General features: G+C 44.1%; 1 protein-coding gene across 3 annotated transcripts in view; it reads right to left on the bottom strand.

The window, feature by feature from the left end:
- The window catches only part of PRKCB (protein kinase C beta), a 283,543-nt gene that overhangs the window by 156,569 nt on the left and 113,826 nt on the right, over positions 1–13,148 (bottom strand). For all 3 annotated transcript variants that reach the window (XM_054693796.1, XM_054693795.1, XM_037507406.2), the window contains one exon: positions 961–1,043. In XM_054693796.1, coding sequence (XP_054549771.1) covers positions 961–1,043 — 83 coding nt within the window. The remainder of the gene's footprint in view (positions 1–960; positions 1,044–13,148) is intronic.

The raw sequence follows: 13,148 nt of genomic DNA on the forward strand, positions 1-13,148 counted from the left end.
GCCAAAAAGGCTGCCACAGCTCCCAGCAGTATATCCTGACCTAAAAATGCCCAACAGGACAAAGGAAAGAATGACTGATCAGAAAGGAAAGTCTTTCCTAGAAGCCCTCCTTAGATCTCCCCTGGGGTACCCCTGAGAGAACAGTCATGTGTTCATTTACCAGCTACAGGGGAGCCTGGCACAGCAAGCATTTCCAGCCTTTAGAGTATACAATGGCCCTGCTAGAAAGAAAAGAGTGAGGCCTTCAAACAGTTGTTAGGTAGGCCATCTACAATGTACCCCAAACCTTGGACAAACTGTACCAAGACTTGTTGTGTCCATATTGCACCCACACTGTTACCCACTTAATCTTGTCTTTAATTCAAGTTATCTTTTATTTAACTAAATACCTTTGCATTGCAGAAAATTTTCCCTACCATAAATGCTCATTACCATTGCTACATACATTTTTCCAATCCATATTAAGATAAATTCATAATGGTTAAAACAAAATCACTTGCCTGTTTTACTGGTCATAGTCCTTTGTCCCACCAGCAGCAGTTAAACTTCGGGATACACAATGGCATGATAAACCCATTTCCTCCTAATTCTGAGTATCAAGAATTCCCAAACAAGCTATCAAGTGCATGGTTAAGGTCCAAAGCCAACTGCCTTTACACAATCGTGGCAGCAATGTAGCCTGTGCCCACCATTCTTCATGCCCCAGCCATAAAGATCAAGACATTTAGCAAAATCATAGTAGGGGACCAGTTGGTTCCCTATTCAGTCACACTCACTCTCAAAACGTTTTGTTTTAGATCTTTTTCATGAAAGTGAAAAAAGGGAGCTGTCTGAGAGAATGTGGGGACTACCCAGCATCTTGAAAGGAGAGCATCCTGACATTTGTTTGTCTGTGTGTACACTCTCACATCTACCCACATCTCCGACCGTGGACAGAGGTGACCAGTGCTCGTTACTTACATCAGAGGCTGGGCCCTTGTCAGCGCCTGGGCAGGAGAAAGTGACAAATTCATGGCACCGCTTGTGTACAACAAAACAGCAGACTGCAAAAGAGAGAAGAAGGGTGGGAGGAAGAGGAGAGGAGCAACAAGGAGAGGGGGAGGAAAAGGAAGGGGAATGAGAGCATTAAATTCAGACTCCATGACAAGTAAAGGCTCTTATCAAAATACACAATGATTACAAGTTTGCCCCTTGTCCTTAGTGAAGCCCAACTCCTGGCTATTCTGGTGTTGCATCTTGCAAACCATATCAGCATCTAAAATGAACTAGGTCTGGGCCTCCCCGGTGGCGCAGCGGTTGAGCGCTGGGTTGCGAAGATGCCCGCAGCCTCTGCAGCGCCAGTTCGATCCCCAGCTGCTCCTCGGCCACCAGAGGAGGGTCCCACATGGCGCGCAGACCTCTCCTGCCGCCCGCTGCTCCCCTCAGCAGTGCACTTCGGTCCTTCTGCCTGCTCTGCTCCCCGCTCTGGCTCGGGTGAATTCTCTCACCCTCCAGCGCTTCTGACTGTACCCAGTGCTTGTATAAATAAACAAATAAATCTTTAAAAAAAGGATTTGGAAGAATATAAATAATAAATAAATAAATAAATAAAATGAACTAGGTTAGGGCTCAGACAACAAGATTAGGGCTCAGACAACAAGCCCTTGAAGATGGCTCAAGTGTCAGGTCTTTGGTTTGGAAAGAGCATTTTTTCTTAGATGAGGCGCCAGAGTGTAGTTGGCTTGTGTTTAGGTCCATAAGGCATAAGAAACATGTGTATTTCAACAGTAGAATCACACTTGTGGGATGTGTGTGATATGATGGGAATGCAGAAACTGACAGTGAGCAGGACGTGACACCCACACCTGCTTCCCACACAGGAGCAATGTCCATTCAGAGGAAGAACGGCTGCCATGATTCCACCAGCTCTTCAGTAGTTGGCACACACACACACATACCCATATTCAAATTTACATGAACTAAATGCCTCTATGATAAGGCTCCACTATTTGGGGGCGGTAGCACTTGGCCAGAGGGACAGTCAGAGGATACATACAAAATAAAGCTGACATTGAGGTGTTCCCATTTTCTTTTATGGTTTTGTTCAAATCTACTTTCACAAGCTCTAGGTTTTAGATTTGTGGCGGCTGAGTGTCATGTGGTAGGGACCCACTCAGAACCTTCCTACACTTTCAGCCAGGAAAACAGAACAGAAAATCTTGAGGTAGCCTGCAGTGACCTCATGGGCCTGGTTATCACCGGTCACTAACATCACCATCTACTGCTAAGTGTCCACCACCTGTTCTTGCCAAAATAATCAGAGTTAGTTCAAGCATCTTAAGCAACTATTAATTTACAGAAAACATAGGTGACAGAGGAATTTATTCAATGACATGGGAGGCCATCAAAAAAATAAGAACAAAAATACACCAAAATATGAAAACGACAAGATGACCAAATAATTCCTTCAACAAACTGCAAAAGGACAGGAGAGACTTTCAGGACAGTTAAACTATGGCCTATGATATTGTAGAATGTACAACACCATGAGTGACCTCGTCCAGACTGTATACAGAGACCACCATCTTAAACGTGATCTGTCACTGGCAGACAACTGTATACACCTCAAAAAACAACAGCAAAGTGAATAAAAGGGGCATAAGAGACAGTGGTGAAAGAACAAGAAGAGGAAAAGAGGAACCTAAGATAGTAGAAGTGGAGACAGGCTGCAAAATTTTAATCTGCAGAGTCTTGTCTTATTCTTTAAGAGATTATCGCTATCGCAAAATTATAGCGAGGCCATTCTAAATTCAAGTGTGTGTTAATGATTAAGAATAAAAAGAATAGAAATGTGTGTAATTTTCAAACCACTCTAAGAAAAAATTGGACAAAGAGAAATTAATCCAACAAACGCTTCCCTTCATGCCCCAAGGTCATATAAATGCTATTCTGCTTTTTTAAACTTTCATATAGCATCATTTGCACTTCAAACTCTTCAATTCATCTGTAATTTCTTGATATCTAATATGACATGGGAATCTAATTTGCCATTTTATCCCAAATAGGTAATCAATTGTCCCAGCATCGTTATTGAATAATTCATCCCTTCCCCACTGATTTCAAATGCCAACTTTATTATACGCTAAATAATTACAGACACTGGAGTCTGTCTTTGGGCCTTATGTTCCACTGATCTGTCTTGTAGTGCAGTAATACGGGGTTTTAATTATAGAAGCTTTATAATATGCTATATCTTGGCAGGGCAAGTCTTCCCTCATTATCCTTATTTTCAACATTTTCTTGGCAATCACTGTATGTTTATTCTTCCAAGTGAACTTCAGAATCAGTTTTCCCAGCTTTTAAAAAGACTAATAGAATTTTTATTGTAATTGTACTTAGCCAATCCCCGCAAAAAAAAAAAATTGTACTTGGACTTTGATTGAAATTATCTTAAATTTAGAAAGTAAATTCAGGATAATTGACACTTTTACAACAATGGGTCTTTCTATGAGGAAGGTGTCCCCTTGTTGAAACGCTATCTCACACTTTCTGGTACTCTTTTCTCCAGGAGTTCTTCACATTTCTCATGTAGTATTTTCTGAGGAGTCTTTTTTTACACTCTTGTGATTTGGACATTTTTTCCATTTTGTTTTCCAACACATTATTGTCCACAAATAGGAAAGCAATAAATTTTTGGTATATTTACTTTGTAAGCATTTTTAAACTCATCATAGTTTTTGTGAGTTTTCAGTTGCTCGCTTTGAATTTTCCATGGAGAGAATCACATTACCCCAAGTAATATTTTTCTTTTCTCCTTCCTGATTGACATGTCTCTTCCCCCTCTTAACATACCTTTAGAACAATGTGGAATAAAAGAGATAATGGTGGCTCCCAGGTGGCACAAGGGGTTAAGTGTCAGCACTATGAAGCTATCAGCAGCCACCACAACAAGAGTTCAATCCCTGGCCATGGAGCTGACCCACATGGTGTAGCAGACCTCTCCTGTCTCACCCCCTGCTCCCCTCAGTAGCGTATTTCAGTGGATCCACCTGTTCTGTTCCCCACTCTTGTCTCTGGTGAATCCTCTCACTGCCCCCCACCCCACACACACTCAACTGTGGCCAGTACACAAGTTCTTGTATGTATAAATAAATACATCTTTTTTTAAAAAATTTTTAAAAAGAGATAATATCAGACAACCCTGCACTATTTGGAGATTTTGCCAGCTTCATCACTCCCTCACTCTTCTCAAACTAACTTCGGGACTTTTATTTTCCTTGGAAATTGTCCATAGTGTTCTCCTTGGCCAGCCTTAACTGTGTCACTGGGGTGATAATTTGCCCTTTATCATTCTTTCTTTACATCATACTCTTAGATAGTTTCTTTTTTAATTTTTCCCAGAGTCTTGTCTTCTGTGTTGCTGTTGGTGTTTGTTTCATTTTAACAAAGTAAATCATGGATATTTTTATCCATCCTACTGGGGTTTTTTCCGACTTTACTAATTGCTACTTTTACTTTTATTTGTACTACTAATCTGTGTTTGTACTCCTGGGTTAGAAGCATATACTCTGGAGTCAGGTGGCTGGCTGTGAATCCTGCATTCATCATCTGCACACCATAATCCCTAGGTGTGTTATCTTATCTCCCTGGGCTTCAATTTCCTTTCTGAAAAATTGACAGTGATAATAATATTAGCCATATCAAGGTGGTGTGGTCAGAATTTAATGAGCCGATCCACGCTCAGAGCAAAGCTCAGCACATCCTGAGTGCTCAACAAATACCTGCCACTCTTGCTTATTATTTACTTAAAGCCTCTCAAATGCCCGGCTCAGTCCATTTACTCCCATGTTTCAGCATTAAAAATTTAAAGACTGTTAAGGCTAAAAACCTTCCTTTAAAGTACAGTTTTGGCTGCACCCTACATTTTATATTTAATGCCATCACTATTTTAAGTTTCAAAGTGATCTATTCTTAGGGCTTTAATTTCTTCCTTGACCCAGAACTATTTAGGAAAGTTGCACCACCCCTGTCCCTCAGTTACAAGTAATTGTTTCAGTCTAGATTTTTCTTCAAGATATCCAAACTATCTGTGATGATCTTCTTCATCCTTCCCCTTTGGGGGAGTAAAAAAACCTCATCTCTAGTTTCCCAGTGTACACCACAATTTCTGATGCATAATGGGTATTGTAAATAAATATTTGGCAAGAGAGTGAGCGAAAGAATGACTATCCTCAGCCATAGGAACAGAAGACAGTCCAGCCAGCTCCAGGGCAGAGGCGGTCAGGACTGGCCTTCCACATCCCACCTCTCCAGGTAGCGCCAGCAGGACAAAGATCACTACGCAGCCTTCCAATTAGCCACAGAAACAAATAATCCATCCCCCACCAAGATGGGACCAACACATCAGAGCCTCTGTGGCACAAGCCACAGAGAAGCTGGGGACAGACTTTGGAAAGTAGATGAGTTTCTGATGCAGGTACTTCCTTTATACCACATTTTTCTGAAAAGTTGTGCAAATCAAGTTTCCCATTAACTAAAACACTTTAAAGAAAAGTAGTAGGCTGGCTATTTAAAGAAACAAACTAAATCCCTTTGTGATACAAATAAACACCCCCTCATTTCTGTTTGCAAATTCTGGGTAAGACCAGCTTTTCTTAAATAAGCAACAACATTCACTGAGCTGCTGAAATATGTACCAGGCCCTACTTTCAAACAGGTACCTGGGAAAAACCAAGAATCCCTAGATGCTTCATGATTTATTTAATAACTCCTTGTTCTGCAGAGGTGGAAATCCACAGCCCACAGCCCTCCAAGTCCAGCCTGTAGTCATGCATTATAGGAATACAAGAGGTCTCAAACCCAAACAGCTAAGGGCAGGGTGGGGGTGGGGGGCAGCAAAGATATGTGCAGGTCAGCTGGGAGAATGCATGCATCACCTGTTTAAAAGAGGAAATTGCTACTCAACTCCAACAGAAAGTGAGATCAAGGTCCCCAGCTTGTCTATCTCCATCCCTTCTTTATTACATGTGAGGTCATGAAGGTCACAGGCTAGCTGTATAGGTGGAATAATGCTTCCCTCCATAATGTAGGAGGAGGGGAGGAACAGGAGAAAGGGCAGGAGAAGGGGGACAGGAAGGGAGTAGATGCCACAGATGTTCATGGAATTGGTAACTATGTCACCTTACCTAGCAAAACGGACTTTGCAGGTGTGCTGAAATTAAGGATCTTGAGATAAGAGATTCTAGTAGGTTATCCTGGGTGGACTCAACGGACTTATGAGGGTCCTTATCAGAGGTAGGCGGGAGTGTTAGGCCCAGAAAATTGGACGTCCTCTAGAAACTAGGAAGGCAAGAACCAGTCATCTCCGAGAGCCTCCAGAAGGAAAGTAACCCTGCTGACTATTTGATTTCAGTCCTATAAACCTATTTTCAGATTCTGACCTCCAGAATTATGCTATAATACGTTTGTATCTCTTTAAATCACTAAGTTAGTGGTAAGTTGTTATGGCAGCAATAGGAAACTAACTTACCAAGGATCAGAAACACCTGTTTGGCCCCAGAAGCAGTGCAACTATAGTCGAAGACTCCAGGGAACCTCTCAGGAGTATCTTTCCCAAGAAAGCATTGGGACTCCAACTTCGCCTCATGCTGCAGCAACAGATTCCCAACCATAACCACTATCCTTTGCTTATTGCATTCCAAAGAGGACTAAATCAAGTCATCAGAATTGTGTTTTTCTCTTTGGACTTGATCTGCTTCTTGTATCCTTCACTTACTGGAGTCTACAGCGAAAAACTGACATTTGTGGGAAACAGCCTTTGTCCCTAACTCCCCATCAACCTGTGATAGAAATTATCACAATTAGCAGCAATTATAGCTCTCCATGGCGAAGAAAAAGAAGGGCCCTCAGCACTTTTGTCAGCTCTCATCTCTCTCAGGAGACTCCCAAACAGCCAAGTCTCCTAGGGAAAGTCCATTATCTGCAAACATTTACAGGCCAGGCCTCTGGAGTCAGATGGACCTCGGTTTGAACCCTCACTTTAGCATCTGTAAGCAGGACACTAACCCAATCACTAAACCTCTCTGAAGCTCTGCTTCCTTCTCCAAAATGGGGATAATAATAGCACCTACTCTTAGAAGGCTGTTGTGAAGCAGCAAAGAGACAGCCTGTGCAAAGAGCTTGGTGAAGAGGGCATTCAAGTCAGAGCCACCCACATGCAAAAATTTGCTTTGCAATGTCTGTGGAGGATCCCTGCTGTGCAACCATCCCAGGCCGGGAAGGTTCATTGTTGATTAGGGCAGACAAAGACAATTTTGGAGCCTTCGGTATCTCTAATACGCCTTTAGCATGGACTCAGGAGACCAGACACACATGCAGAGCAGCAGAGAGGGAGGCAGCAACTGAGCCCCTTAGCCCCCACGAATCTTCCCTTTTATCCCTCACTTCTCCACCCAGGTGTCCATATTTACATATATACATGCCCTGTGCTCTCTGGCTTCTGGCACTGGGTGTGCATAATCGTAGATGAGCATGCCCCATGCTCGCATTCCCAAGCATTTTTGCACTGACATGATTTCACGTGCGGTTATAATGCAACCTGGGAGGAAAGCAAGGTGGCGGCTGTAGAGGCTAGAGATAGGAGGCAAAAAGAGCCTGAGAACCCCATGTTCCTTACAATCACTTTTCCTCCAAGGTCAAAGCTAGCTCACAGGTATGAAATTCTGGCTACTGTCCACAATGAGGAGGGACTGCCCCAAATGCTCTCCTGGATCGTTTCTGTGATCATAAGCAGAAAAGCCAGCTCACCATTTCTACCCAACACCTAGCCTCATCGGCTTTAAGAAGAACGATCACATAGTCATGCTCCTTGAGCCTGAAAAGGGTTTTTAGCCATGATTTCACCTGAGCCTCATAAAGGCCCTGTGAGGATGTGCTATGATCCACATTGTAGAGGCAGGGATGCCAGTGCCCAGATGTTGGTGCCTGGTAGCATCCATCTAGTTGTTGGCAATGCTTGCATTTGAAAGCCAGGTTTGTCTTCCTGTAGAGCCCACACTCTCAAGTTACAAGATGTAGTTGCATTTGTGTTTGTCATTCAGCTCAGTGTTCCAGAAGAAATCCTCCCCCGCTTTCCTCACCCCCACCATCCAGTCAGAAGCTAAATCCTACTGATTCTTCCTTCGCAACATCTTTTATACCACATCCTCCTGTGCATTCCCCACTGTTTCCACCCTAACTGCCCTCCCTCAGCAACTCACAGATGGAATTTTGCAATGAAACCTTAACTGGTCTCCCCCAGAAACTGATGACTCTACCTACTGATATCTCATCCGTCAACCAAATTTTCCACCACAAAAGAGATAAGACCACCCAAGTATCATGAGTGCTACAAAATCTAAGTGAGATGTCACGTACAGAGCACAGAGTCAGCTCTCAATGGGGGCTTGTTTACTTCCTGGGCAGAGTAGTGTGGGGAACAGTGCAATACATTACAAGCTCTGTAGCCAAGCTGCTTGATTCTACACCAGATACCACTATTTATTAGCTCTGTGGCCTTGAAGTCCATTGGCCCTGCTCTGTCTTGGTTTCCTAGTCTCTAAAATAGAAATAACAACAGTACTTTTCTCAATGAGTTATTAGTAGGATTAAATGAGTTCATCTCAGCAGAGTGTGTGGACACAGTGTCAAACAGATGTGAAATACTGTCAGTGTTATCCCTACCTACTTTCTTCCACCCCATGCAGCCTATGTGCTCCTGGAAAATTCATCCTCTGAGAACTCAGCTTTTCCATTATTTCTCCACTTCAACACACTCACCGGCCACCTGCTGTCCATAGCCTCACAGTCCAATAGGGTAGCTCCTAGCCGCATGGGGTTATGCCAACTTAAATTAATTGAAATTTAAAATTCAGTGCTTCATTCATACCAGCTACACTGCAAGTACTTAACAGTTGTATGTGTCTAGAGCTACCTGGATACTTGTCATAGAAAGCCTTGTTGGACAGCACTGGCCTAAAGAACAAATACCATAGTCTGGCATCTAGCCACAGTATAATCATCATCTAGTTTAACTCTCATTTCTTCTCACTCCACTGCCCCACACTCCTGCCAGGCTATAATGTATTTTATTCATTCTCTACTGTGCAAATTTTCCACAAAAACATCACTGCCAACAGCCCATCAGATGCAGTTCACAAAGGAAATTTAAGGCAGTGGAGCTTGGTTGTCCAACCAGCAGACTCAAGGCCAGATTGGAACAGAAATGGCATGTTCTGGATGATCATTCAGCTTGGCAGCCCCAGGGGAAAGATAACAGTTGGCTCATCCTAACTACCTTAATGGAGGGGCTGCAGACTCTATGGCCTACAGAGGCCAGGCCCTGTGTCTCAGTGATCAAGCTTGGTGCGACGCAGCAAGGAAGGCCAGTAGCTGGGCTGAGCAGGAGTATCTGCCCACCCCAGGGACACTCAGCTCCATCATTCAGAGGGGCCCTGGGATCACAGGATCAGCATTGCCAGATAGGATTTATTTTTAATTTCTGTGCAGGCCATCCAAAGCCATCTGAGTCTCCCAGCTTACAGACTTTGTTTTAGCTGGTCATCCTGGCTCAAATGCTTCCATCTGTGTTACATATGATCTCTAAACTAAAATATCCCAAATCACAGAAAAATGGGGATGAGATCACCTACTTCACAGATGAATGTGCGGATGAGAACAGATGAAGGGGCTTGGCCTGTGCCTGCCTCACATCTAACCCTTTATAAAAATATGAATGAATGCCCTGACAATGAATGAATCAATGAATGACTGCACTCTTTGGTTACGCCCACGCTCAGAAATGGCTCACCACGGCTGAGTCAAGAGGAAGGCAGCTGTGGCCAGGGGTGTTGGGGTGTTACGTGTGTATCTGTGGGTGGCTGGCCCCCATGCAGACAAGCTGTTAGAGCTCAAGAGGGTCATCTCACAGCTCTGTGGGGTTGACTTTGAGCATCAGAGTGAGAATTTCTTTTAAAAAGAAAGCATCATGCTTATGGTTTTAAAATGTGAATATTACAAACGTGCCTACAGCTAGGAAATAGTGTTCCACTCCAATACCATGGAGGACTAGCCTTCCAGACTTTCCTGTCCCCTTCTGGACATATTCTCTGCGCGTGTGAGAACACAGGTATAAGTCTATACCTATGTATGGAGTGAGATACTCTCTTTTCTCCATGGTTTTTCTCTCTATATCCTTTTCTTTTCTACCCATATGCTATAACTCTACTCTGTACTGGAAGAACACTAGGTCACCTGGGAACATTTAGAACAAATCAGTACTCAGTGCCAATCCCCAGAGATTCAGATTAATGGGGTGAGGCGGGGAGACTGAGGACAGGTGTTTGGAAAGCTCCCTGGGTGGTTTGCATGGTAAAGAACATTGCTCTCCACACGCTCTTCCACCCTATGCTTTTTCCTAAACTAATACGTCAGGGCCCCATTTCATCTCACTAGGTAAAGGAGGCCCTCATTTCAGTTTCCACAACTGCATCTTATTCCATTCTCTGGGTGGACTACCTTTCATTTACCAAGTCAGCTAGGGAATTCTTTAACTTCTGATGATGATGAATTCCTCTTGTCGGAGAGGAGGAAGATAGTAAACTTCGTTTATCAACAGCCCAAGACTAAGAGGAGAAAACAAAAACCAAAGCAGTAAACTTGCAGGGGTCAGCTGCTGCAGAAAAGGAACATTTTCATTCAAAATGTGACCAGATTGATTTAACTATGCAAGATAAAACAGGTGAGGCAAGAAGAGGTAAACAAAACACAAGAGGTAAAGAATAGGCCTCAGAAGTAAATAAACCTAAGAGAAGCAAGCTGCCCCTCCCCTCCTCCCACCCCTGCTATACCAACCAAGGAAAGACTGATCCCCAGGCAGGACAGCTACCGAGAGCCTCTGCTTGTTTGGAGGATGCTCATAAAGTGTTCTTCATCCCTTGCCCTTCCCCATTTGATCAGGCCCCAAAAGGTGGGGCAACAGGACATGATGTCTAAGAAGAAGCATCATCCCTTCACTCGCCAGTCTTACCCAGCCCTAGAGGCTTAGACCAGGAGGCTAAACCAAAACCAAGAGTGGGGATCTCTCTTATTTCTGCCTGACCAGCATCCACCCTTTTCCTCGGGGGGGTTGCCCCTCACTGATTCCCAGTTCCCAAGAGCCATCAGAGTTGTCCGCGCCCCCTGGTCCCTGGAGTGGACCTAGGACCCTGGAGTGGATTCAGTCATGGGCAAGTGACTCAAGCCGCCCAGGGAGGATCAGGACTTCAGCTTAGTTATTAGGAATTGTTAGGAAAGGATTTGTTTTCTGGCAGAATTGCTAATCTAGTGAGGAATGAATCTGCATCGACCACTTGACTATCACAAAGGAAAAGCTTTTCTCAGAATGAAACCCACAAAAAGAAGAGCAGAGTCAGGGGAGTGTCTGGTGACTACATATGGGCACGTGGCTCCAGCCAGGCTTGAAGGGAGAACCCCTTGACTTTTCTATATAAGTCAACAAATCCCTCTTTGCCTAAACCAGCTTTAATTGTGTTTTGTTTCTTGAGACCAAGGGACATTCTAACTAATAAACCAAAGGTCAGAAGTCAGACAATGGGCTGTGAGGGCCCCCTATTTTTCTCCTGTGTTTCATATGTTCCTATAAATAAATATCTTTTCTTTGTCTTTTAGGGGCTTGGTTGAATTGCTCAATTCAACCAGTCCATGTTGGTGAACTGAGGAAAGTGTAGATGTGGTGTTTCATCCACCCCTAAATTCCTCTATTTCAGTCCTCAATGAAGACAACTGGATCTAGGAGTTTGCTCATATTTAACTTCATTTTTGAAAGACAGACACACCCATCTCACTGATGGGTGATTGACACCATTTGCCTGGTAGCCGCTCATACCCTAGCTGGTGTAGGTGGAGCCACAAGGCCAAGTCCTTTCCTGACATGACAATGAGTCACATCCAACAAATTGTGCCTCTGGAGCTCTGTGGCTTGAAGCCTAGTAATAAATTCATGTCAACTGCAGTCTCCCAAATCACTCTTCAAAGCAAATAGCAAAAGCTTAGTCCTCTTGCAAGAGAAATAATAACAAGGGGAGCCTGCTCTGTGGATAACACAAAAATCACCAAATCAACGAACCATGTAGAGTACAGAGGCCATCTCTTGGCTTTGCCTGCCCAGCATCCACCCTGGCCCCTCTTTCTTATGGTAACTGGCACAGTGATTTTCAGTTGGGAAACCAGCCTTCCTCCATAGCATGCAGTCATGGTGGCACCGTCAGTCAAGATGCACAGCCCTCCCTTGGCCAAGTCCTGGGCATGCGACCCAAGATGGTCAATCACACCCCTTCTCCAAGGAACTGGATTCTTGAATCCAAGTGTTGTCATATAAAGATGGCCCCTGAGTTCTTGCCACTTAAATCCAAGAGCTACTCTGGATGCTTTATTTTCTAAGGTCTGGAGCAACATGAATGTGGTACCTTATTCCCTTCTGATTAATTTTTTTCCTGAGAACTAGAGCTAAGTTTGGTTGCTTACAAAGAACCAAACCAACTCCAGTGAATTCAAAAACATCTGCACTCACCCCATACGAGGCAGGTGTCCTTTCTACAATGTCCCCGAGATGGTCCCCAAGCTTCCTGCTGCACACTCATTGCTCTCACCGCCTAAGGACAACTCTAACATAAGAAAGTTCTCTAGACTACACAGAAGCCAGTCTCCCTCTAACTCCCCTATGCGATCCTCTGCAGCTCCTTCCTCCTTTCTCTCCAGGTCCTCTTCCTCCCTTTCCTGTCTACTGGAATTTCTCAAGGCTCTGTCCCAGGTGCTGATCTCTTCCCAGTGACACGCCCCAGGTCATCTTGTGTCTCCAGAGACTTCATATACTCTATTCATGCAGTTGACACCCACATTTGTGCCTCTCAACCCAGAGCTCCCCCTGAGCCTGACGTCCATCTGTCTAAGTACTTCCTCAGCACCACCACTTGGAGATCAAAGTGTCCAAACCCTAACAGCGAGTTCTTGTTCCAATGACTCACATTTGATGTTTCCTCCCTCAGGATGTGGGAGCCTCCCTCCCACCTCACTTCCAATCACCAATTGTCCAAGGTAAGCCCAAATGGCCACTCAAAACCAGCCTACTGTGT

This window comes from Talpa occidentalis, unplaced genomic scaffold (genome assembly GCF_014898055.3).
Source record: "Talpa occidentalis isolate TD23 unplaced genomic scaffold, MPIMG_talOcc4v2.1 talOcc4.12, whole genome shotgun sequence".
NCBI classification, from domain to species: Eukaryota; Metazoa; Chordata; class Mammalia; order Eulipotyphla; family Talpidae; genus Talpa; species Talpa occidentalis.